General features: G+C 38.1%; 1 protein-coding gene across 4 annotated transcripts in view; it reads left to right on the top strand.

Annotated features, from left to right (window-relative positions):
• Nucleotides 1-21,290, top strand: part of ZBTB44 (zinc finger and BTB domain containing 44) — a 58,284-nt gene extending 36,994 nt beyond the window's left edge. Inside the window, exons 3-6 of one of the 4 annotated variants that reach the window (XM_018043290.1) lie at nt 6,762-6,846; nt 10,527-10,639; nt 12,032-12,332; nt 14,094-21,290. In XM_018043290.1, coding sequence (XP_017898779.1) covers nt 6,762-6,846; nt 10,527-10,639; nt 12,032-12,332; nt 14,094-14,373 — 779 coding nt within the window. In that variant the 3' untranslated portion in view covers nt 14,374-21,290. Of the gene's footprint in view, nt 1-6,761; nt 6,847-10,475; nt 10,640-12,031; nt 12,333-14,093 lie in introns of all 4 variants that reach the window. The other 3 variants (XM_018043291.1, XM_018043289.1, XM_018043292.1) reach the window with 3 other exon arrangements.

Genomic DNA, 23,643 nt, shown 5'->3' with positions numbered 1-23,643 from the left:
CAAACTTGAAGTCAGGGCCTTATAAGGTTTTTTTAAACATCTTTATTGAAATACAACTTACATATCATTAAATTCACCCATTAAAAGTGTATACTGTAGTGAGTTTTAGTATGTTCACAGAGTTGTATAGTCATCCCTCCAAAAGAAACCCTGCAATCCCTCTCTCCAGGACCCACCTCTAGTCCCAGATAACTACTTATACACTGTCGGTATCGATTTGCCTGTTCTAGATATTTCCTATAAATGAGAGCAGCGATATGTAGTCTTTTCTGACTGACATCAGTCATTTTACATTATATTTTCAAGATTCTTATATATGTCATACATTATACAGTTTTCAAATGTTTTTGCCAGTCAGCGGTCTCTCTGATCTCAGCCTCCAGGGCCAGTTCATAGGGACTGATCTTGTCTGTGTCCATCCTCTCATTACAGTGTATTCCTCTTGTAGATGGGAGTCGACACTCAGTAGATTATAGGAGCAGGTGTTAGAAGGCCAGAAAATAGTTTCATCAGGGAACAGTGACAAGTCTATTTGGATAACCAATATATTCCCCAGAGACCTTTTTCTAGAAAAACACAATAAACCCAATACTAAAGGGCTTCAGTGAAATATTTGAGCTCAATTCAGTATAAACTTACTCCTAGCCAAGGGCAGGTTCCACCTCAAAAGGAATTTTAGATACACACTTTGTTATCGAGGTTTCCAATGCAAGGCAGTAAGAACTTCAGCCAGATGTCCATGAGCCCTGGATTTCTGCCAGTGCCCTGTTGCCAGAGACCACCAGGAGCCACCTATAATTCAGCAAGTTGAGTTCAGTGCCCATTTGCAGTGCGGGAGATCACACACTGGTGGGGGGTGGAGGGCTTCAGGGCTCCTCATAAGAACGTATTAGAAAGGACCTAGAGGGTATGGGCTTGTGTTACGTGATTTCAAGGAAGATTCAAGGAAGTGGGGTTTGCTCAGGGACTGGTGGTGTCAGAAAGCACAGATGACTGAGAATCTTAACAGAGATCTAGGAATGCAGACCAAAGTGAACCTAAAGCAGCAGGGACATCCATTACTTTTGCAAGGGGAGGTTCAGTTTTTATGGTTGCACAATAACCTTGTTTTTGTCTGTGCTTAAAAAAGTTATGTGTTTGAGACCAGTGTGACAGGGTCTGCTGTTGGTGTTCTGTGAGGTTGTTTTTATGTCCAATAGAAAAACGCGTGTCAAGCCAGTTCCTCTTTCACAAGTATGAGATAAGGTGTGTTTAACACATATAGAGCAGTGGCTGGCATATGGTAAAAACTCGGTAGTAGATGACCACTGTTTATTTTTTACCACCAGAAGGCTGTTTTTTTAAGTGTCTTAAGTACTTAAACAATGGTTAGCAAAAACAAGACTCATTTGATGGAACAGCACTCCTTAATGGTGGAAGAGAGTAGATTCTCTCTTGATAAGATAGCCTTAACATATAAAGCTGGTAAGTCAGAATTCTTAATCCCCATACCACTGAGAGCAGAATTCTTATAGTTTAGAAAGGAAACTTCGGTTTAATAATTTAAGAAACATCACTGTTACCTCAACAAAGTAAATGCTGTGTATCCTACTATTAAATCGGTTCAAGTAACATTCCAGTTAATATGATTACTTGCGTTGATGGGCAGAAACCATCATGTCAGGAAAAAGAAAAAATTTATAAGATTTATTTTTGTGTATAGTTGCATTACTGATACAACACTGTGTGTTACAGTGCCCACAGTATGGATAGATTTCTAAAAGTCTGTTTTAACTCTTAATTTAGCTTGGAATGGTTTTTATGTTTAGCTTTTGGCACATTTAATGTGTCATGGACAAGAAGAGAGTGCCCTTTGTTTTACTTTCCATGCTTACTATCCATCAAGTTAGGGATCTAGAGGCCAAGGTTTAGATATTTTAGAATGTGGAAGTAGATTTGTTTTAAGAGGGACCATCTGTTAGATATGTCTTATTCTCCATTTTAGTTCTTTCTGACCAGCTTTTAAAGCAAACTCTTGGTAATACCAGAATCAATCTGAAGCACAATGGGTTTTATTTCTACCTCACCATGACCCCACCCTCTCCTGAAGTATTATAGCTTGCCTTGCCTGATGGTCATATATCAGTTAGGTCAGTCTTTCTGACACCCCCATGCTTTTTTTTTTTTTTTTGCAAATATTTACCAATAAGCTTTAATAATGCCTGCATTCTGAACAACTGCAGAATACTAGAAAGTAGATTTGTGTGTGTGTCCAGGGTGACCAGGTCCAAATACCAAGACTTTTCCAGTTTTTATCCTAGGACAGGTTGAAATGTTAGAGTTCCCTCTTCTTTAAACAAAAAAGTGACAATGGGAAGAAATTGACAAGAGCTCTTAAACAAAATGCAGCATTATCTGGTCTTCCAACCCACATCTGGTTTAAAAACCAATGAGAAGGATCAGGAATAAGCTGGATAAGTAGGCATAGGGAAAAGGCATACATGTCTTGACAGTAAAGGAAAGAGAAAAAGAAAAGGCATACACTGACATGACACAAACCAGTAAGGGAGAGATGGCATGGGGGCAGAAGGAATAGAGGTGCAGTTGGGGATTAATGCAAACACATAGGGTCTTGTCTCCTTTCAGAAGCCTCTGTCAGTGTATTGGAACAAGGTATAACAATTGGTGTTCTTGAGTCATCAAGAAATAAGAAAAAGTTATATTTAATGTTCTGTATTTAAGAAGTCAAGGCAAAATACAATTCTGGCACAGATTTTGTAGTGCAAATGATTTAAAAGTTTGGATGCCTTAAAAGGGATTAGGTTAGTTTTTTAGGAGAATTTTACTTAAGTAGAAATCATATTCATTTCCTGATGTCACCTGGTTCAAGTGTTCCAAGAGGGAAAACTGAAGTGGTGCTGGATTCTAAATTTTCACTGGGAGGAAATTTAATCTTACGTGTCTGTTAACAGATGATGTTTATTAAATGTTCGCGTGTATGTGGTGTTGTACAAACTGTTACAGTTAGTACATTTTAGCTTTTGTTACAACACTGCCACCAGAAGAGTGTACAGCTGCAGAGGCTCCTTGGTTCAGTTGGGGCAGCACAGCTTTCTGCACATGGTAGAGACATCAACCAAGTTCAACACCTGATGAGAACTGGCGAGATTGTTTGGATCTACCCTCCCATTGAAAACAAAAATACCTTTTTTTAAAGTCACCTTTTAAGGTATTTGAAAAGATGATCAGGGTTAACTTTAAGGAAAAGAGTCTGACCCGGAGAGGTAAGTACTCACCAGAGCACTAAAACCTGTTTTTCCCTAGATATTTGACAGAACACCAATGGGCTTTCGTTCATCAGCTCAAAGGTGAGGGAGACAGAGGTCAACCCAGAGCATATGGAAGCTGCAAAGTCTTAGAGAAGGTGCATGCATGAAGTAGGGGCCCCAGAGTTCACATACCACAAGGACTACACCTGCTCACCTTCCTTCAGACTCCAGGGGAACTTTGGAGACAGCTACCTTGGCAATGGGCTGCCTAGAAGATGAAAAGGGAAAAAAACGCACCCCTGAGAATGATGGATAGTACTCTTGCAGATTTCTGTCGTGCTTGCTCCTTGCAGGGGCAGGTCAAGGAATCTCAAACAGTAAATTGGTTTAGATAATGTCTGCCTTCCAGGAACCTTACAGAGGCAAACAGAAACCTTTTCTGGAAGAGGGCACATTCATCCTCCCCTCAGCAAGTCAGTCCTTTCCAGGGTGTTTTCAAGGCAATAACCACTGTCAGAAACAACCAGCCCAAAGGAACCATGGCTAATCAAATATTTTGGCAGCAGGTTGAACTGAGCAGAAGAGAATTGTTGAATCAGAAGATAAATTAGAAGAAACCACCCCAGCGCTGCACAGACAAACTGTTAGGGTTCTCCAGAGGAACAAACCCAGTAGGACGGATAGGCAGAGGCGTATGCAGGGTGAGGCAGGAGCGGGGGATTCACTCACATGACAGTGGAGGACTAGAAGTCCCAGAGTGTGCTGTCTTCTAGGTGGAAGCCAGGAAAGCCGGTAGTGTAGTTCCAGCCCAAAGCCTAAGCCCTGGGAACTTCAGGCCTGGTAGTGTCAGTCCCAATTCAAGACCAAAGGCCTGAGAACCAGAAGCACTGATGTTCAAAAGCAGGAGACCACGGATGTCTCAGCTCAAGCAGAGTGCAATTTGCCCTTCTTTCACCTTTGTGTTCTATTTAGCCCGTCACCAGACTGGATAATACCCACCTGCATTTGTGAAGATGGTTCTCCTTACTCAGTCTACCAAAATGCTAATCTTTTTGGAAACATGCTCACAGATACACCTGGAAGTGATATTTTACGCTCTCTGGTTACCCCTTAGCCCAGTAAGTTGATACATAAATTAACCATCAGACTACAGATGTAGAAGAGGGTAAGGCTTATGGATGGTACAAACGTAGGTATATTTAACTTCTTAATAACGTTAGAGACCAATGAAGTGATCTCTTTAATGTGCTAAGGAAAATAAATGTGAATCTAGATGTCTGCACACAGAGTATCTTTGAAGAATGAAGGTGAAATGCATTCTCAAAAATGATTCGAATATCATCTCTAAAGAAACATTTAAGGATAGACTGTAGGTAGATGTAAAGTGAACATGGAAGGTTTAATATACAAAAGGATGAAGAGCAAAGGTAAACATGAACAGATGTGGACAAACATTGCTTATGTGAAAAAGTAGAGGCTTTATCTAAAAGGAGTAAAATCTGAGGCAGTAATTTATAAATTGCAAAATGGGTGTGTATGAGAAATGAAGTTAAAATTTCTAAGATCCTTCTGTTGTCCAGGTGGAAGTAAAGTTTTCTTTCAATTTTGGTAAGTATGTGTCTAATTTCCAAAGCAACCAGTAAAGTGAATAGGGAAACACTGTGTAATTTCCAAACTGATAGAAAGGGAGAAATGGAATAATTATTATCACTTACATTCAACAAGTTAATTCTAAAATGTATAAAGAAATGCAAAGATATTCAGGAAGCAAATGAGCAAGGTAAGAGGATTCACTCAGCCTGACATCAAGATTATTCTAAAACTGCAGTAAGTACAGCCTGGCATTCATGCAAATATAGACCAGCAGATGGAACTAGTAGAGAACCTGGAAACAAACCCATGCATTTAGAGCTCTGCAGAGCAGAGAAGAAAAGACAGACTTTTCAGTAAGTGTGTTCCCTTCACAAAATCAACTCCAGGTGTGTTCAAGAAAGATATAAGTGTCAAGGGCAAAATCTAAATCTTTCATAAAGTAATTTGAGATAGGAAAGGATTTTTAAAAACAAGTCCCCAAAGCCATAACCATAAAGGAAAAGACTGATCAATTAAGGTATAAATCTTTTGAGTCATCAAAAGAAACCATGAAAAGACAAGTCATAGAAGAGGGGGAAATATTTGTAACATCTTTCACTGATAGAGACTTTGTATCCAAAACATGAAAAGAACTTTTATAATGAAGAGGGCAACTCAGTAGCAAGACTTGAACAAGCATTTCATAGAAAGTGAAAATGTTAGTCACTGAGTTCATGTCTGACTATTTGTGACCCCATGGACTAGCTCACCAGGCTCCTCTGTCCAAGGAATTCTCCAGGCAAGAATACTGGAGTGGGTTGCAGTTTCCTTCTCCAAGGGTTCTTCCTGACCCAGGGATTGAACCCCTGTCTCCGAATTGCAGCCAAACTCTTTACCAGCTAAGCCACCAGGGAAGGGTTCAACAAATACATGAAGTTAAAAAAATACATATCCTGCTGCTGCTAAGTCACTTCAGTCATATCCGACTCTGTGTGACCCCATAGATGTTAGCCCACCAGGCTCTCCCGCCCCTAGGATTCTCCAGGCAAGAACACTGGAGTGGGTTGTCATTTCCTTTTCCAATGCATAAGTGAAAGTGAAGTCGCTCAGTCATGTCTGACCCTTAGCGACCCCATGGACTGCAGCCTACCAGGCTCCTCCATCCATGGGATTTTCCAGGCAAGAGTACTGGAGTGGGGTGCCATTGCCTTGTCCATATATATCCTATGACCAAGCAAATCCATTCTTGATTTAGATACCGTAAGAATAAAAAACATGTGTACGTCCACTGTTGTACAAGAATACTCACAACAGGGAATTCCCTGGTGGTCCAGTGGTTAGGACTCAGTGCTTTCACTGTTAGGAGTGCTGGTTGAATCTCTGGTGAGGGAATATTCCACAAGTCATGTGTCACAGCCAAAAAAAAAAAAAATGAAGGGTGAGGAGAAAAGGAAGCAAGTTATAACCGTGAAAGACAGGATGATGGTTGCTCTTGGAAAGAGGGGTTTGTGATCAGGGAAGGGTAATGGGGACTTTAAGGATGCTGCCAGTGTAGTGTGTTAGGGTTTGTGAGAATATTGTACACATGTTCACCCTACAGCTGTCTTTTTAATTTTGTGTAAAAGGTATATGTACAACAAGTCAGCTGTATGTCACCATAAAATGTCTTTAAAAACAAAACTTGTCAGTCATTCCTTGAATGTTACATTATTTATGTCAATTTTTGTTTCATTTATATTTGAATTTCTGTGCTCTTTTCTAAAATTACTCAAAGAAATAATCCAAAGAATTTAAGTAGTAATATAAGAATGTTGTTTTACACATGATTTTTAAAATCACATGTAGATAATCTGTTCAAAGTCTTGGAGACAGAGCTTGCAATTCATATATCCTGGTTAATTTGTTTCACCAGAGTACTGACAGCTGTCCTCTTGTTCACAGGCTCAGTAGATGAAGGCATCACGGAAGGGTTGCCTACGCTTCAGGGCACTTCTAGCACCAACGCTCACGTAGATGATGATGACCGGTTAGTACCAACACAGTAGGACGTTTTCTTGTAAGGGTTCTGCATGTAATTCTGAATCCAAGCATTTTACCTAGGATTACATAAAAGCTTACTGAAACCTTACTTTTGTATATTTTGTAATCATGAGGTAGCCACATAAATTAGGCAAGGTTTTTCAGGTATTTCCTAAACTTCCCAGCTCCATTGCTTTAAATAGTATCTGTTTCAGGTGTTGGCAAACCTGTGGCCCACAGGCCAGTTCTCCCACCACCTTTATTTGTAAATCAAATTTTATTGGGACACAACCATGCTGTGTCTGTGGATGGCAGAATTGAGTGGTTGAAGTAGAGATCATGTAGGATGCAAAGCCAAAAATAATTGCACCTGTCCTGCTGCCAAAACAGTTCACCAAACCCTTCTCCTTATACTCATGATTCCCAGGTCATTGTCTTCACATTGACCCTTCCTGCTGATATCCTCACATAGATGTAGCAGGGCCATTTCAGACTTAAGACCAAAACAGTGCTCCAGCCTCCTCCCTCAGACCTGCCCTTCTAGTCTTCCTGTCTCAGTAAATTGTGTCATCATCAAGCCCAGATTTCTTCAGCAGCGTCTCTGAATTATGCTTGATACTTTCCTCACACCCACTCCTGTATGTAATCCACAAGTCCTTTCCTCTCTGGATCCAAAACACGTTCCTTGTCAATCCACTTTTCCTCCAGCTCTGCTGCAACCACCCCAACCCTGGTCACCACCGCCTTTTGCCTTGACTATTGCAGTCACCTTCAACTGGCCCCGGATTTCATGATCCCCTCTACTCCAGTCCTTCATGTAGCAGCCAGAATTTTGTTTTTTCCATTAAGTCAGATTGTGTTGCTGTTCTAAGTGGGAAACTCTTTAAATTCTCCAGTAGTTCACTTCAGTCACTCAGTCGTGTCTGACTCTTTGTGACCCCTTGGACTGCAGCATGCCAGGCCTTCCTGTCCATCACCAACTCCTGGAGTTTACTCAGACTCATGTCCATTGAGTCATTGATGCCATCCAACCATCTCATCTTCTGTCATCCCCTTCTCCTCTCGCCTTTAATCTTTCCCAGCATCAGGGTCTTTTCAAACAAGTCAGTTCTTCACATCAGGTGGCCAAAGTAATGGAGTTTCAGCTTCAACATCAGTCCTTCCAGTGAATATTCGGGACTGATCTCCTTTAGGATGGACTGGTTTGATCTCCTTGCTGTCCAAGGGACTCTCAAGAGTCTTCTCCAACACCACAGTGCAAACACATCAATTCTTTGGTGCTCAGCTTTCTTTACAGTCCAACTTTCACATCCATACATGACTACAGGAAAAACCATAGCCTTGACTAGACGGACCTTTGTTGGCAAAGTAATGTCTGTGCTTCTTAATATGCTGTCTAGGTTGGTCATAACCTTTCTTCCAAGGAGCAAGCGTCTTTTAATTTCATGGCTGCAGTCACCATCTGCAATGATTTTGGAGCCCCCAAAAATAATGTCTGTCACTGTTCCCACTGTTTCCCCATCTGTTTGTCATGAAGTGATGGGACTGGATGCCATGATCTTAGTTTTCTGAAAGTTGAGTTTCAAGCCAACTTTTTCACTCTCCTCTTTAACTTTCATCAAAAGGCTCTTTAGCTCTTCACTTTCTGCCATAAGGGTGGTGTCATCTGCATATCTGAGGTTATTGATATTTCTCCTGGCAATCTTGATTCCAGCTTGTTCTTTCAACCAGTCCAGCCTTTGTCATGATATACTCTGCATATAAGTTAAATAGGCAGGGTGACAGTATACAGCCTTTGTACTCCCTTCTGGATTTGGAACCAGTCTGTTCCATGTCTGGTTCTAACTGTTGCTTCTTGACCTGCATACAGATTTCTCAAGAGGCAGGTCAGATGGTCTGGTATTCCCATCTCTTGAAGAATTTTTCACAGTTTGTTGTGATCCACACAGTCAAAGGCTTTGGCATAGTCAGTAAAGCAGAAATAGATGTTTTTCTGGAACTCTCTTGCTTTTTTGATGATCCAACCAATGTTGGCAATTTGATCTCTGGTTCCTCTGCCTTTTCTAAAACCAGCTTGAACATCTGGAAGTTCACGGTTCACAAACTGTTGAAGCCTGGCTTGGAGAATTTTGCACATTACTAGCATGTGAGATGAGTGCAATTGTACAATAGTTTAAGCATTCTTTGGCATTGCCTTTCTTTGGGATTGAAATGAGTAGATTCTTAAATCTAAACTCCTTGCCATGCCTTGAAAGCCATACACGATGTGATTTCTAGCCTGACGCCCTTCAGACGATACTCCTCAAAGACCACGTTCCGGCCGTGCTGACCTTCTTCAGTTCCTGGAGTAGTCCATGTTTGTTCTGGTTTGCAGGCCTGCCATTTTAAGGCCTTTCTTCTGCCTGAAATGCTTTCTTCCCTAATTTTCACTTTGCTCCCTCTTTCTTCATTCTTCAGATCATTGTCAGTTCTGAAGGTTTTTCCTGACCTCCAGTCTAAAGTAAAACAGCACCAATCATTGTTGGGTCACTCAACTTTAATTCTCTGTTCTGATCATTTTTTTGTATGCTTATTGTGTGTCTCTGACCACTGAATATAAAACTTCACTGAAGTAACTCTACATCATTAGAGTCCAGGACAGACTTTAAGAAGTGTGTTTATTGAAAACTCAAAGGATTGAAAGAATTCAAACATGATTTACTGTATTTGAGAAGATAACCTGGTAGAGCAGGTTGTGAACCAGAGTCCTTTGAGTAAATTATAGAAGGTGTAAGCAAATGGAAATATGCCTAGCTTCCTTAATTTCAGACATGAATGGGGTTGTCTGTTCTGTACTAGATACTCTGCTGAGTGGTGGGGATGTTGAAATGAAAGGTAACCCTTGTCCTCAAAGAGGTCACGCCGACATTCGAGCTGGGAGAGAGGTTAAAGACTGACAAGTAAGCAGATAATCATGAGTGATCTGCAGAGGAGTCTATTGCTCTGCATAGGAGAGTACCTACCTAAATCACTGATGAATCAAAGAAGGCTTTCAGGAGGAGGAAGTAAACTTCTTGGCTACATCTCATAAAATGACTGGTGTGTTATCTAAGCAAAAAGGGTAGGCAGGTAGAGGAAGTTAAATATATGAAAGCACAGCACTGAGAGAGAAGTGTTAAGGAGGAACTGCTTGGTAGGGGTATGTTGGGGGAGTATGACAAGAAATGAGACTGGAAAAGTATACAGACCCAGATCATGAGGAGTCTTGTATGCCTTCATTCTGAAGATAGCAGTGAACCATCACAGGACTGTTATCAAGAGACTGATTTAATCAGATCACTGTGAAAGGGGTGTGGGGCAAAAGAGAAAGAGATAGCCATATATTGACCAGAGCCTGAATTAAAGCAGTAGTAGGAAGGAAAGGATTATTAGATTAAGGATACCTAAAGTAAAATCGTTTATATGATCTTGGTCACATGTCTTTGCTTAACTTAGGATGCTGGACATTCTGGACAGTAACACTTTTTTTTATTATAAATGAATCTTGTAATCTAACTTTTAAATTTGTTTATTTCCTTTTGTTCATTTAAACTTGTGCAGAACTGTTTATTGAACTTAAAATCAGAGCTTGGTTGCCTTCTTTGATCTGTTTTTTAGATTGGAAAATGTTCAGTATCCCTACCAACTCTACATTGCTCCTTCCACCAGCAGCACAGAACGGCCAAGTCCCAATGGTCCAGATAGACCTTTTCAGTGTCCAACGTGTGGGGTGCGATTCACCCGTATTCAGAACCTGAAGCAGCACATGCTGATCCACTCAGGTAATGCCATCGTTTCTTTTGTGGCATAAATGAACCCTCTAGGACATTTTGTTTTGGAATTCCAGTTAATAATAACAGATGCTTTTGAGTTAGGAAAAAGTATATCTCTGGGAAGTCTAGTGAGAACAGATAAATTCAGGTCTGTTGCTGATTTGTTGCATTGTCAGAAAGATATTTGCTTAATACATTGGCCACAGGCATAAATAAGTCTTCTGATTGGAAATGGGGACAAGTGTGATGTGCACATGATATACATGAAAAAGAGACCAGATATTTGTGTGTGTATATGTGAGGGAGGAAAGCGCAGGTGCACTTGGTAAAGCAAATGGGATTAAAAGGGCATATATTGGTATTCTCTGTGCTATTCTTCTAATTATTCTTAAGTTTGTAATTCCAAATAAAAAGTGTTTTTAAAAATTAAATACAATAATTTTATTTTAACTGTGCAATTCTAAATTTCTCTGTGCCCTGAGAAATCTCTCTGTGCCCTTTTCAGCCAGCCTTGCAGAATTATTTTAGCGTAAAAAAGATTTTGGATAAATGATGTGTAGAACATACTTGAAACTTAAGTTCAGTGTTCACATAAAGGCAATAAAATTCTTATAGGTAGAACACTGACCTCTGATAAGGAAGAAATCTTTGCTACTATTCTCAGCTGTTTAACTGTCTCACTTTCCTCTTCTTCAGATAGGTCTAACAATCCTGTGCTAACACTAATTCACTTTGACTTTGTTGAATCAACAGATTATGTTTTGAAGGTTTTTGAAATTTTTTTGCTAAAACTGTGATAATGAATTGGAAGAGACCATAAATGCACTTTACATTTCATATATTAATTTCTACATATTTATGTCACTATTACATTAAGTACCCCAAAACTTAACCAAAGGTAGTTCTGTTACAATCACTAATTATGTTCAGAGATGTTAGAATTTTTCTTTTTTCTTATTTTTCTCTGAGATAGGAAATTAATATTAGATAACTGATCAATTTACACATTTTCTTGATATAAACCTTACTACTTTAATGAAATGAAATAATAATAAGTGAAGAATTGGAGTCTGCTTAAATAAATACTCTTGTTATATTGTATTTTGAAGTCTAAGAAGATTTGGAAGAATTGAAAAATCAAATGGAGTATCTATCAATTTGATTCCCCCCACCCCCACCCCATGGTGCTTTCTTGCTCGCTTGCTTTTTTCAAGCACTAGTGACTTTTCTGATGTTTTGTAATTTTTCTAAGATACTGAATTTGGGACTCATTTCTGCTGATGATTTTTATCTTTTCAGATTATCTATTGCTACAAAATTACAGTTCATAAATTTGTGAAGTTTATGACATTTCCATTTATTTTGTTTTTAGATAATATTTCGTATCGCTTTATTTTATAGGAATTAAACCATTTCAGTGTGACCGCTGTGGGAAAAAGTTCACCAGGGCTTACTCGCTAAAGATGCATCGCCTAAAGCATGAAGGTAAACGCTGTTTCCGGTGCCAGATATGTAGTGCCACTTTCACTTCCTTCGGGGAATATAAACACCACATGAGGGTTTCCCGGCACATTATCCGCAAGCCTCGGATTTACGAGTGCAAAACATGTGGCGCCATGTTCACCAACTCTGGAAATTTAATCGTGCACCTGAGGAGTCTGAACCATGAAGCGTCAGAGCTAGCAAACTACTTCCAGAGCAGGTGAGGTGCACACCGAAAACTGAACCAGGGAAACTGCTTTCTAAACTCTCTCTTCCTGTTGTTAGGGCAGCCAGCTGTGTTTTGTTTTGTTTTTTTAATCAGGTTGCCAGCTAATCAATCACATTCCTTAAAAATTCCCACTATCCAATAACACTCTGATCTCCTGATAAAATTTTGCTAATTCTACTAAATATAAATAGTTTTAAATACTTTTATAGTTGGCATTAGAAATCTTTTCCTACAGAGATAGGCCACTTGTTTTGGGTTTTGGGGGGTTTTTACTGGGTGGTCTTTTGTTGTTGTTGTTGTTTTTAATATAAGGTTAAAGTAATTCTGTAGTAGATTTTAAATAGACATGACTGGAAAATTACCACGTTAGATGATATTTGGTGACAGTGGATTACTTCCCATTCTTTGGATGTTGGTTAAATTCTTGACGACTCCTCTTTTTTTTTTTCCCTCTCTAAATAATGAGAGAAACTTCAGCGGCAACTATAATTGATAGTTTACATCAAATAAAATTTTCCTCTTTTTCTTTCAGTTTAGAACTCCATACATTGAATATTAAAAATTTATGATAGAGTTAACCTTTCTGATTTATCGGGTAGCTGAGGATCGGGTTCTAGTTCTGGCTCTGCCGTTCCCTGCTGGTATGATTGAACACATCACTTCACAGATGAAGAAGCTTGAACTTAGAGAAGGATAATGTGTAAGCTTTAAAGATGATTGCTAAGGTCTCCTCTAGATATAAAATTCTGTTGTCTATTTTTAATACTTTATCAGAATTGTACATCTATAGGAATCCTTAGTTTCTTATAAAATGAAATCAAATTTTACACCACCTTTATTTTTTTAATCTTATTTTTCTATAAGTTTTTTTCCTGCATTGATTTTGTCTCTTCAAGCCAGACATTTTGTCTAATGTAATCATTCCTGACTCTGAGTGTCTGGTTATTATATCACTAAACTTACATTATACATGACATATCAAAGTTCGTTCAGGCCTAAAATTGTGTCCCAGTTAACTGCACAGCCCGTTTTCTGTATCTTCCCTGTGCTGAGCCCTCTGTCCTCCAGTCTTCCTTTAACATCGGAAGACTTTTATAACCGAGGACATCCTAAATTGCTTTGCAAATGAGCAGACTTTAATTTTTTTTATTAATAGTGGACAAATTATAAAATAACCTAAAGTATATTAGATATTGAAATTATAAAGTATAATGAACTTTTTTGTTCAACAGTAAAGATTTAAATAAAGCATCTAAGTAGTATTTTACATTTTCCTATATAGTAGATTGTATATAAGGTCATTTATGCATGAGGACTAGTTTCTTAACTATATCCAAGAAGTAATAAAAAGCTAGGTTTATATACCTTATAATTAGTGTATAATCCAAGAAAGGTTACACATAAGTTATTCAAATGATCTTTGTTTAAATGAACATGCTATTTGCATTTGTTTTGTGCACAGAAACTCTTCTACATAGAAGGAGAAAGGCTGTTTAGGTGTCCACAGTGACACTGAATGTGATCTCTCTATCGTGATGGTAGGGAGAGTTGATATACTTGGGTTCTAATGGATGGTTTGGGCTCATATTTAGGGAAATTTAGAAGCTGAAAATTCCTGAGTTATAATCTTCATTCAAAAATTAGAGAATGAAAATTCCCAATCTTGTTTTACAAATCAGGTCTTTTTATTATGTCTTATTTATTCTTGGCTTGAAAATTAACTCCCTGTTTCATCCTTTGCCTCTTACCTAGTGATTTCCTAGTACCGGACTACTTAAACCAGGAGCAAGAAGAGACCCTTGTTCAATATGATCTTGGAGAACACAGTTTTGAAAGCAACTCCTCTGTTCAAATGCCTGTAATTTCACAGGTCTCCTCGACCCAGAATTGTGAAAGCACTTTTCCCTTGGGGTCTCTTGGGCTGACAGAAAAGGAGGAAGAAATGCCAGAGCAGCCAAAGACCAGTGCTTGTACCGAGGCAACCAGAGATGACCCCCCAAAATCAGAGCTGTCTTCTATAACTATTGAGTAATTTCATAGTTTGGCTTCATTTTTAATTTTTGGAAAGTGCCTGTGCTTGGTCTTGTACATTTGAATTTAATTTCTTAAGCAAAAAAAGGGTTTGGAAAAATTTCCCTTTTTAGTTTGTAAGTCCTGCAACTGATGTTTTATTTTTCGTGACTGAGAGATTGCTTCTGTAAGTGCACAATAACATGGTGTTGAAATACAGTAGAAACCCTGAAACTTAAGGAGAGGAAGCAGGTGACATCACACTTACATCAGCTTCCTCTTCCGACATCAGGAGTAGGCTAACAACGTATCATTAGGTTGAGAAGAAATCAAATGATTACTGACCTTCCTGAAATGAAAGGGTACACCAGAAACATACTACTAAACAGATTTGGCAAATAGCCTGAATAGATGTTACTCCTATACACAGGACATTGTACAATCTTTTGTAAAACCTGTTGTTTCTGGAAATATTTATGGTGAGCTTTCTTAAAAATTATTAGATGTGTACTTCTGATATTCCACGTATTCTTTTTTTTTTCCTTTAAGCTTTGTCATTATAATTTTTTATGCTGAAAATTTGGTATTGGGGTAGGTATTCCCTGTACCTTTATAATAGTACTCTCCAAATTATCTTTCTTCTATGAAAGATGGCAGAGAGCCACGGTTGAGAAGAGTCAAGCTCTGCATGAAGAGACCAGGAATGGGGAATATAGTGTGTGAATCTCCGCTTCATAGGAACTCTTTCATACTGCTTTTCTGGTTAAAATCATTGTTTACCTGGTCTTTGAATGTTAATGCCTGGCTAATGAGGTCATTGCCTAAATCAGTTTTTGTCTTACCCTGTCAACAGTACTTTCTTTTGCCTATACTTGGCGTGATCCCATAAAAAGGAAATATACTGGAGATGTTCTATATTTTATATATAGGTTTGTGTATTATTGAGGATGTTTTCATTCTGCTGTTTGGACAAAATAAAGAATTCTCTGTTAAGGCTATGTTCTTAACCCAACTAAGATTGTTTACAAAATACCATGTGACAGTGATATATTGTCCTTATTCCAAAATATTTTTAGACATTGCCAAATGTCATATTGAAAGCAGTTAGTATAGTTTTTACAGAATGTAAGCAATAATGTAGAAGAGAAGAGGCTATAAAATGATGATCTGTGACTCAGATCTATTTGGGGGAAAAAGTTGTTAAGACTAAAGAAAAACTAAAAACCTTAAGGTAATGAATATTACCTCTTGCTGCTAAAAGAAAATGAAACTTCCTGGTTTATAGTTGAAATACATATGATACTCTAGACTGGAGTATATATTTTACCTGGTGCCGTTAAAGCATCGCTTACCTTGATTCTAAATTTCATGAGTCCATGAGCAATGATCTTTTGAGTAACTTTTTTTTCTATGTATATACCCAGAGTTTAATCATTATGAAAACACCTGATTAGATTAGAAAAAGAAAATAGTTTCTTATTCAGAACACAAGATCTCAGTTTTGTCTGGGTGCTAGACCTCAATAAAAATTTTTTAAGTTAGAGTGATTTGTTTCATTTTTTGATTGGCTCATTCTGTAACTTATCTCTTACAAATGTACAGAAAGGGAAAGTGAACTCCTTGAAGTTTTTTTAGACTAATGTTCTTTTTGTTTTCATATTCTGCTGTTTTTAACTTGTTTCCAACTCCTTTTCTCACTCAAGAACCTGTTGTTTCCTTTTTGCTCCCTAAATAGCTACATTACCTTAAGGAAAATGAACACGTACAGATTCTGATCGCCTTCCATCATTTATGCTTCTTTATCAGTAGGTTGAATTACTTTTCTTCAGCAAGACTATATGATACTAATAGCTGTACTGCTGTGTCTCAACTGGAAAGGTCAGGAATTTTTATTTTTAATATTATATAGATTCTCTGGAAACTTATGCCTACCAATAGATAAATCTCAAAGTTAATTTTAAAATCTTATATGAACAAGACAAGAGTAAGTGAAATTATCACCAGGAGTCATTGTTGCCCTCAGTTCTTAGAGTTATTTTTTTTAGAATAAGGAAAGAAGAAAGGAAAGAAAACAGACTTGATGAGAAGATACGTCAGAACTTGGAGACTGGTTGATGGAAAGTAATTTAGCATACCCCCTGTCCTGAGAATTTTGGACTGAGAGTCCTGCACAGGTTTGCCCGTTCTGAGGTGTTCTGTGTTCTCAGAATGTAGCATTACCATCACTGGCTATTTTTTCCCAAGTGGAAACTTTAGACTTTCATTGGTAATTACAAATTATACAGATTTCCAAGTTTTATGCGACATTTGAACCTACTGTGAAAATGCTTATTGCTGGTTGTCTGTTCCCCACATCTTATCAATACAGGTAACTAACTAATATTTAACGTGATATAAACAAAGGCCTTTTTTCTCTATTTCAGTGAGGCGCTACATTTTTCTTGATATATAGTTTAAGGTTACTTAGCTTATGGGCGTGTTTTAAGAAACTAAGCTGTAAGAAAATAATTGTATATAGTGTTACTTAGATTTATTTAAAATTCATCTAAGAGAAGGATGCCTGGATGTATACTTTTTACCATAATATATGGAGAAAAAAATACAAAGAGATGAAAACCTGTTATATTATCTCATCATCAGAAATTACCAGTATAACTGAACATTTAAAAAATTCCAATTTAGAATACCATAGCTATCTTGCTTAAATTAGGCCCCAGGGGGTAACTTTGTGATATTTAAAGGGCTTAAATTTTAGGATGCAAGATAAATTGCCTTAAGCAAGGATTTTATATAATAAAAACATTTATTTTCATTTTAAAGCTACCAAATAGGTATGCTGTACATACTTCACAGATGAGCAGAGATGTGTGCTCTGATACTGGGTGTTTCAGCACCTGCAGGCATCCTTTCCACTTTATAAGGCTGTGTTCTAATAATGAAAGCACTTGGCATGTTAGTGATTATACTAATTCACAAACAAAAATTTAATGCTCGTTGTTTTTTTTTTTTTTAAGTTTTCAAGAAAGGGATGCAGATGGAGGTTATTACCCACAAATATATTTAAATAAGTGTTTCTTACTTTGAAAGTAATTCTTAAGTAATTAGCTATCTATCTAGTTACATTACCAGTTTTTAAAGTTCTCAATTTCAGTGAGATAAAGTGTATTAAAATGTTTAAATAGCCTCATTTGTTCTTACATTCTGGCTTACAGAACTTTACATTCTGGTTCCTTGTTATGACACATGCCCTTAGGTTTTAAAAACAACAAACAAAAAAACCCTTCCGTTTTGTTAAATTATGTTACCAGGTGGAAAGAACTGTCCAGCACATCTAATGTATTTCTGTTGGTAACTCTGTTACCTTCTGACTACTGAGCCAGTCTCTCTTGATGTATAAATGGTTCCCTGGGAGCCTTTGAAAGCCGTATTAACTCTTTCAGTTTTTATGTTACCTCTTACTAATTTTTATTCTCATACTTAATCTAAATAGAGGCCATTTATCTAGTTCAGTGGCTTTTATTTTGAAGATTCTCAGATCACGGTTTGCTTTCTTTCAGCTTTGTAGCCCCTGAGAAATACATAACCTTATAATGTAATGGCAGTGTATGCTAGAATAACCACATGGAGAGAATTACTACTTGATGAATGAACAATCCTAAAATTACAACTGAAAGGACTTTGAGATTTAAGGAATTGATGAAGAGAACTAGCAACTTTTGTGTGGCGTTTACTCTGTTTTCACTCATCTACAAAAGGTGAAGTCATAGCTTTGGAGATAAACATCCTAGTGAGGGAGAGTAGTTTTCTAGTTATTAGTATTAATTGGGAGGGAAAAAACGAGAAAAATTCACATCAGGAAGTGAGCCAAAGTTGCTGAAGGATAGTAAATGTTGTTTTCAGTGTAAGTTATTGACAGAAGATGATTTAATTTATATTTAGATTTTGAGAGTTAATAAGAAAAGCATATATACAAACTTGATTTTCTGAATCAGAACAGAATGGTGGATGGTTGCTCAATTAGAGTAACCATGTCTATGAGGAATATTAAAGCTAAGCATACTCCTACAGGCATTAGGCGCAGATCATCCAAATTTAAGTTATTCTTTATTTTGCCTATACCCATTTTTATCTTTCAGTGTCATTTTTGCCTGACAAAATGTTGGTGACATAGGGTATTTTTATTTGGAAAGTCCTCAGCAAGACTAATTGCCAAAGCAATAATGGTTCACATTAACAATGAAGTGGAATTAATATCCAGGTTCAACTAAGGAGCAGACATCGTATGGCTATTTCATTTTTAGATTATAAACATGTTGAGATTTATTAATGGGGGATTAAGCCTATGTCAGATTATGGGATGACTCTTCATGACATTATAGTTGTACTTTTCTTTAACTTCGTACTCAACTAATACACTTAGATATTTATATTGTATCATAGTGATTATATTTTTATGATAAAAAGCAAAAGTTCCATATCTTTACAAATAGTCTCTGCAGAGATGTCAGGCAGTGGTGGTGGTGGCATCTCAATTTGACAGTATCTGAAAAACGAGACTGCCTTAAAGTGTACGTGCTACAGAGCTCACTCTGCATATGGTCCAGTCCAGTTCCAACTAACATCAAGGTTTTTATGTACATAATAGTTTACAAAGAATTTAAAGGTGTGGACTATTGGTTGAAAACAAAAACTTTAAAAAAAAATTTTTTTAACTTAAAATTCTTAAATTTCAGTTTGAAGTGCCTGGTTTATAAAAATCAGATTCTTTGATTATTGCCTTTCTCTTTTAAACTGACTTTTTGCTGATTAAACTAAAGCCCTAGGCTCAATTGTGATGATTTATGGATAAAATTGCTGCTTGATGGTGTGAGGGCCTAAGTGTCAAGATTTTATTAAATTGTCCTTGTTTTTCCAAATATCAGTCTAACCATATCCAAATTTCATCATTCAGGTAAGCAGGTTAAAAAATCATCCTATGAATGAATGTTCAGATTACCAAAGTACATGGTCTGCTGAGGAAAGGTCAGTCTTCCCTAAATTAATTGTATTAGTGGAGGTTGTGTTCACTTAAGGATGGGAGCCTTTTGTGCCATTCCTAAAAACACCTGTTTTTTCTAGAAAGACTTTTTTTTGTATTTTTTGTAAGAGCTTTCTCTTATTTCAACCATCAGTTTAATTTTCAAGTTGACAAATGCTATGTAAAGTCTCTCATACTGAGAGTGGTCCTTTGAGTTATTGAAAGTCACACTGCTGTTGATCTTTCAGGTACCTGAAGTGAATGCCATCAGCTGAATCAGGAGTAAGATTAGTCATTTTCTTCCTTATACAAAGTAATGGCTTCTCATGCTTATACTTCAAGATATTTTTTAAAAAGACCACAGCCCCTACTAGAGTACAATTTGATCTCAGTTCACGTCCCAGTAATAGGTTTGATGTTTCTCTTGTTGCTGGTGCCTCCTGTTGCATCAGATAGAGATTGCCTGCCTCTTTGTAGGGCACCCTTGTGGCACCTTATGTCCAGTTGGAAGATGGCAGATGGCTTCATTTTGTGCCTCTGCTATCTTCTCAAAAGCCATTTTATAAAAATCCTAGGTAGCCTATTTTAATATTTAAATATATATATATTTGTGAGAGATACTTTTAGAACAGACTTTTTTTTACTTTAAAATTCCTGTATTCCCATTTTTAAGAGTAAATTTAAACTTTCCAGGATTTGAACTTTTTCCGCAGCAGCATAATGAAAAAGTCAATTTGAGATAATAGAATGTAATTCAATGATAAAAGAGATTGATGTCTGGTCATAGGAAACAGAAGGGAAGGGAAAAACGTTGTTTTGATGTAACAAACATTTTTAATAAAAATGTTTTTGTTTTCTGTAATTTTGTATTTGCTGCTACAGTAGCTCAATGTTTTCAGAGCTAACATATAGATCTGGCTCCATTCAGAAACTGGAGTACTTTCTAGTGCAACCAACCTAGGAGGAAGGTGTGTACCACAGTCTTCCAGAAAGGTGACTGGCGGCCCTGTTTAGCTGATGCATGCTTTAAAATGCGCCTGTAGCCCAACATCAAGGAAGTGTGGGAGAAACGTTTATCTTGCTAGTTAGTAGCATTATGATTCTTTTTGGGCCCTGGCATTTTGTGAAACCCTTGAGGGAGGGAAGGTGATGCTGGAGAAGAAATGTGAATTACATTATGTAGAAGGATGTTTTCATGCTTCTGTCCTCTCCTAGAACCAGAACAGCTTTTGTATCTGTGCCAGGCTCTAGTTCACCAGCTATGTATCCAGTCATCATCTCATTCATATTTGGCTTCACTTGGTGACAGCGCCCATAGCTAAGTTATTTGGCATGTTTGACTTTGAACAGTAACAAAAATGGTTTTGGATTTTATTTCCTAAAAATGTATACAATGTCGAAACTTTACATTTTATATACTAGTATCTGGCTATTAGTATTTTACAGGAACCATGGTTCTTGGTGACTACATATATATATATATTTTTGTGACTTTTTTGTATACTAAGTGCCGTTTTCAATGTTACAATCATTTTTAGAGTTATTGTAATCAATGTGAATATCATGTTTTTTCAAATCTGTTCTGAGCCTATAGTGTTTGCTTTGTGAATATATATGTGTATTGTATATATTCTGTATAGTTACATTGTACTGAAATATTAGCTTGTTTGATATAAGGAAAGTATGTATTGAGTACTTTTTGCTAGTTTGGTTGTTTAATCTTTTTTAAAAAGGTTTAATCTTTTTAAAAAGCAAAAACTTTAAACCGGCCTTTATTACATGGTCACAAATAAAGTTGCAGTTAGAAGGGATGGGCAGGGGAAAAAATAGTTTTGAGTGTCTTTGAATAGAAACAAGACTAAGTTTTTAAGTTTTGTTTGGTTCCCTTCCTCCCTTCATTAAAATATCTTATTAATGCTTTATGGAGTAAAACTTCCTGCTGTTGTCATTTACTGTTGGCTGGAAGGAAGAATTGCTGCTGCTGCTGATTGAGGTCAAGTGGATAAGAAAAGTCATCAGAGTAATGTGTTTCTTAAGTAAGCATCCGTTGAGTGTGTACAGACCAGAGAGTGCTCTCTGAGACAGCACACATCAGCTTCCTGGGCAGCTAAGAAAAGAGTTCATGAACACCATCCCTGAAATCAAAAGGAATATACAGGAGGCTAATAAAGAAAGTCATCAAATCCCAGAGCGACCGAGCCAGGTATCTTGGGGCTGCTTTCCTGAGTGCTGGGCTGCATTTTTCTGAGCCTGTGTCTTACTGATTAGAGACCTGTTTGTGATACTTCCATCATATCTTACAACCAAGGAGTAGAGGTAGTACTTCCTAGGGGAAGCTGCTCGTCGCATAGGTGAGGAGCCTGCACAAGCCCTGAAGGAAGGCCTTCCTAACTGTAGGTTCCTCTTGCTATGGACTTTGACAGTGAGTGGTCTGCAGAGTGAGAGTAACAGGCAGGGGAAATGTTCACTGACCCCAAGTACCAGGATCACTTCAGTTCTGGGAGGAAATGGGTAAATTTTTAAGAAGCATTTTCTGTCATTCAGCGAGTGTGTTGAGTATTTTTAACAACAGTTTACCAGACTACTCAAGGTCAACAAACTGCTGGGGTCCTCAGTAGCCCCAGCCAAGGGTGATCTCTACAAATGCAGAAGGCAGCATCCATAGAATCATGCCCTATAGTTTATTAGAGACCAGAAAGATTGCTTCTGGAGAATGATACTTAATGTGATAACCAAAGGGGTGTGTATCCTTGGCATATGGCACAGGGATTGATAGCTGCTTTTCTGAACAGAATGTTCTAGGTACTAACCCTGAGAGATCTGCAGACATACTGAGAGTTTCAGTGGGCTATACTTGCCCATAAACATCAAGTCCCAAAGTGTAACATCATTCCCTTTCCACGTGGGTAAACTTTTATACAGATGGGAAAACTAGGACGGGACAGTCAATCCAGAAAGAGCTTCCTCATCAGCAAAATGATGAGAACTAGGGTTTAAACAGCCATGGAGAGGAGGGGAAGGCCGTTTTATTAAACTCTTGGTTCATTTACTTAAATTCTTATACCAGAAACACTGAATTTCTGTACTCACCCATTTTGTAGATAAGTCATTGCAGAGGCTGTGGGCAGAACTGTCTTTAGAATCCTGTTGGGCTTCCATGCAGCCCCACACCCTTCTGTCTGTTCTTCCCTATGTTTGTTTGTTTTCCACACCTAACATTTCTGGCCTCCTTTGGCTGAAGTCTAAATGACTGAATAAGTGAATGAGTGAGTCTCATTGACCAAAGAACCTGAGCATCCACACATACCCACGGCCTCTGGTAAGCCTGGCCATCTAGAGATCCTTGGGAAGGCTGCTTTAAAACAGAAGAAAAGGTCACACCAAATAGAGCTCCACTCGTCCACTCTAATTGAGGGGCTGGGGCACATGTGCTCTCTGGGGTTCAGGCATCACTTGGGCATATGGCAGGACTTGTGTGCGTGATTGATAACTTGTCCAGGAATAATTCTTGATTGCAAACAAGTCTACCTGCAGGATGATCAAAGATTCCTTCTCAGTATGTGTTACAGTTTATAAAAGGCTAGCACTGTGAGTGACTTGGTCTTCAAAACCCCAATGACATAATAACAAACATGTGACCTGCACAGATAGTTGGCACCCTTCCTACCCACTGTGAAAAGGCATAAGGTCCACCCTGAAACCTCCAGGCACACACAGGGCTGGAGCCCGAGAGGTGTTGAGCTGACAGAGCTCTGTGCTCTGCCAGGCCCAGTGATGGGCAGAGACGCCAAGAACTTGACCCAGCCAGTGCCAGCATCAGTTCTTTGGGGCAGTAGCATTTGGGGAGAATCCCTTGAGCAGCGCTGGCAGAAAACGTGAGTTCAGTTACGCAAGTGGGTGATTCTGTCTTTCGTGCCAGGGCCTAGCTCTGAAGGAGAATCAGGTTAACTTACTCTTTATGATGTATAACAATTGCACATGACATTGTCCTGTGTAAACTTTTGTAATACGGGTGCTTTTACCTAGCTAAATACCACCTCTGGACTATCCTTCCCACCCCTGCTGGTAATACCATCTTATTATTTTCTCCATCCCTACTTCTGGTACTTAATTGGAGCCTTTGTTATTGCTGGCCTAGCAACTAAAACAGCCCTGTCTCCTGCCAGGCCCACTCTGGTCCATCCTTCCCATTTCTGCTGGAGTCATCTTTTAGTTGGGCCACTGCCGTACTTCAAATCTGCCTTCCTTTCTCTTGGGAAATGTCCCAGCGTGCTG

This window comes from Capra hircus, chromosome 29 (genome assembly GCF_001704415.2).
Source record: "Capra hircus breed San Clemente chromosome 29, ASM170441v1, whole genome shotgun sequence".
Lineage (NCBI taxonomy): Eukaryota > Metazoa > Chordata > Mammalia > Artiodactyla > Bovidae > Capra > Capra hircus.
This window is presented reverse-complemented; position numbering and strand designations above follow the sequence as displayed.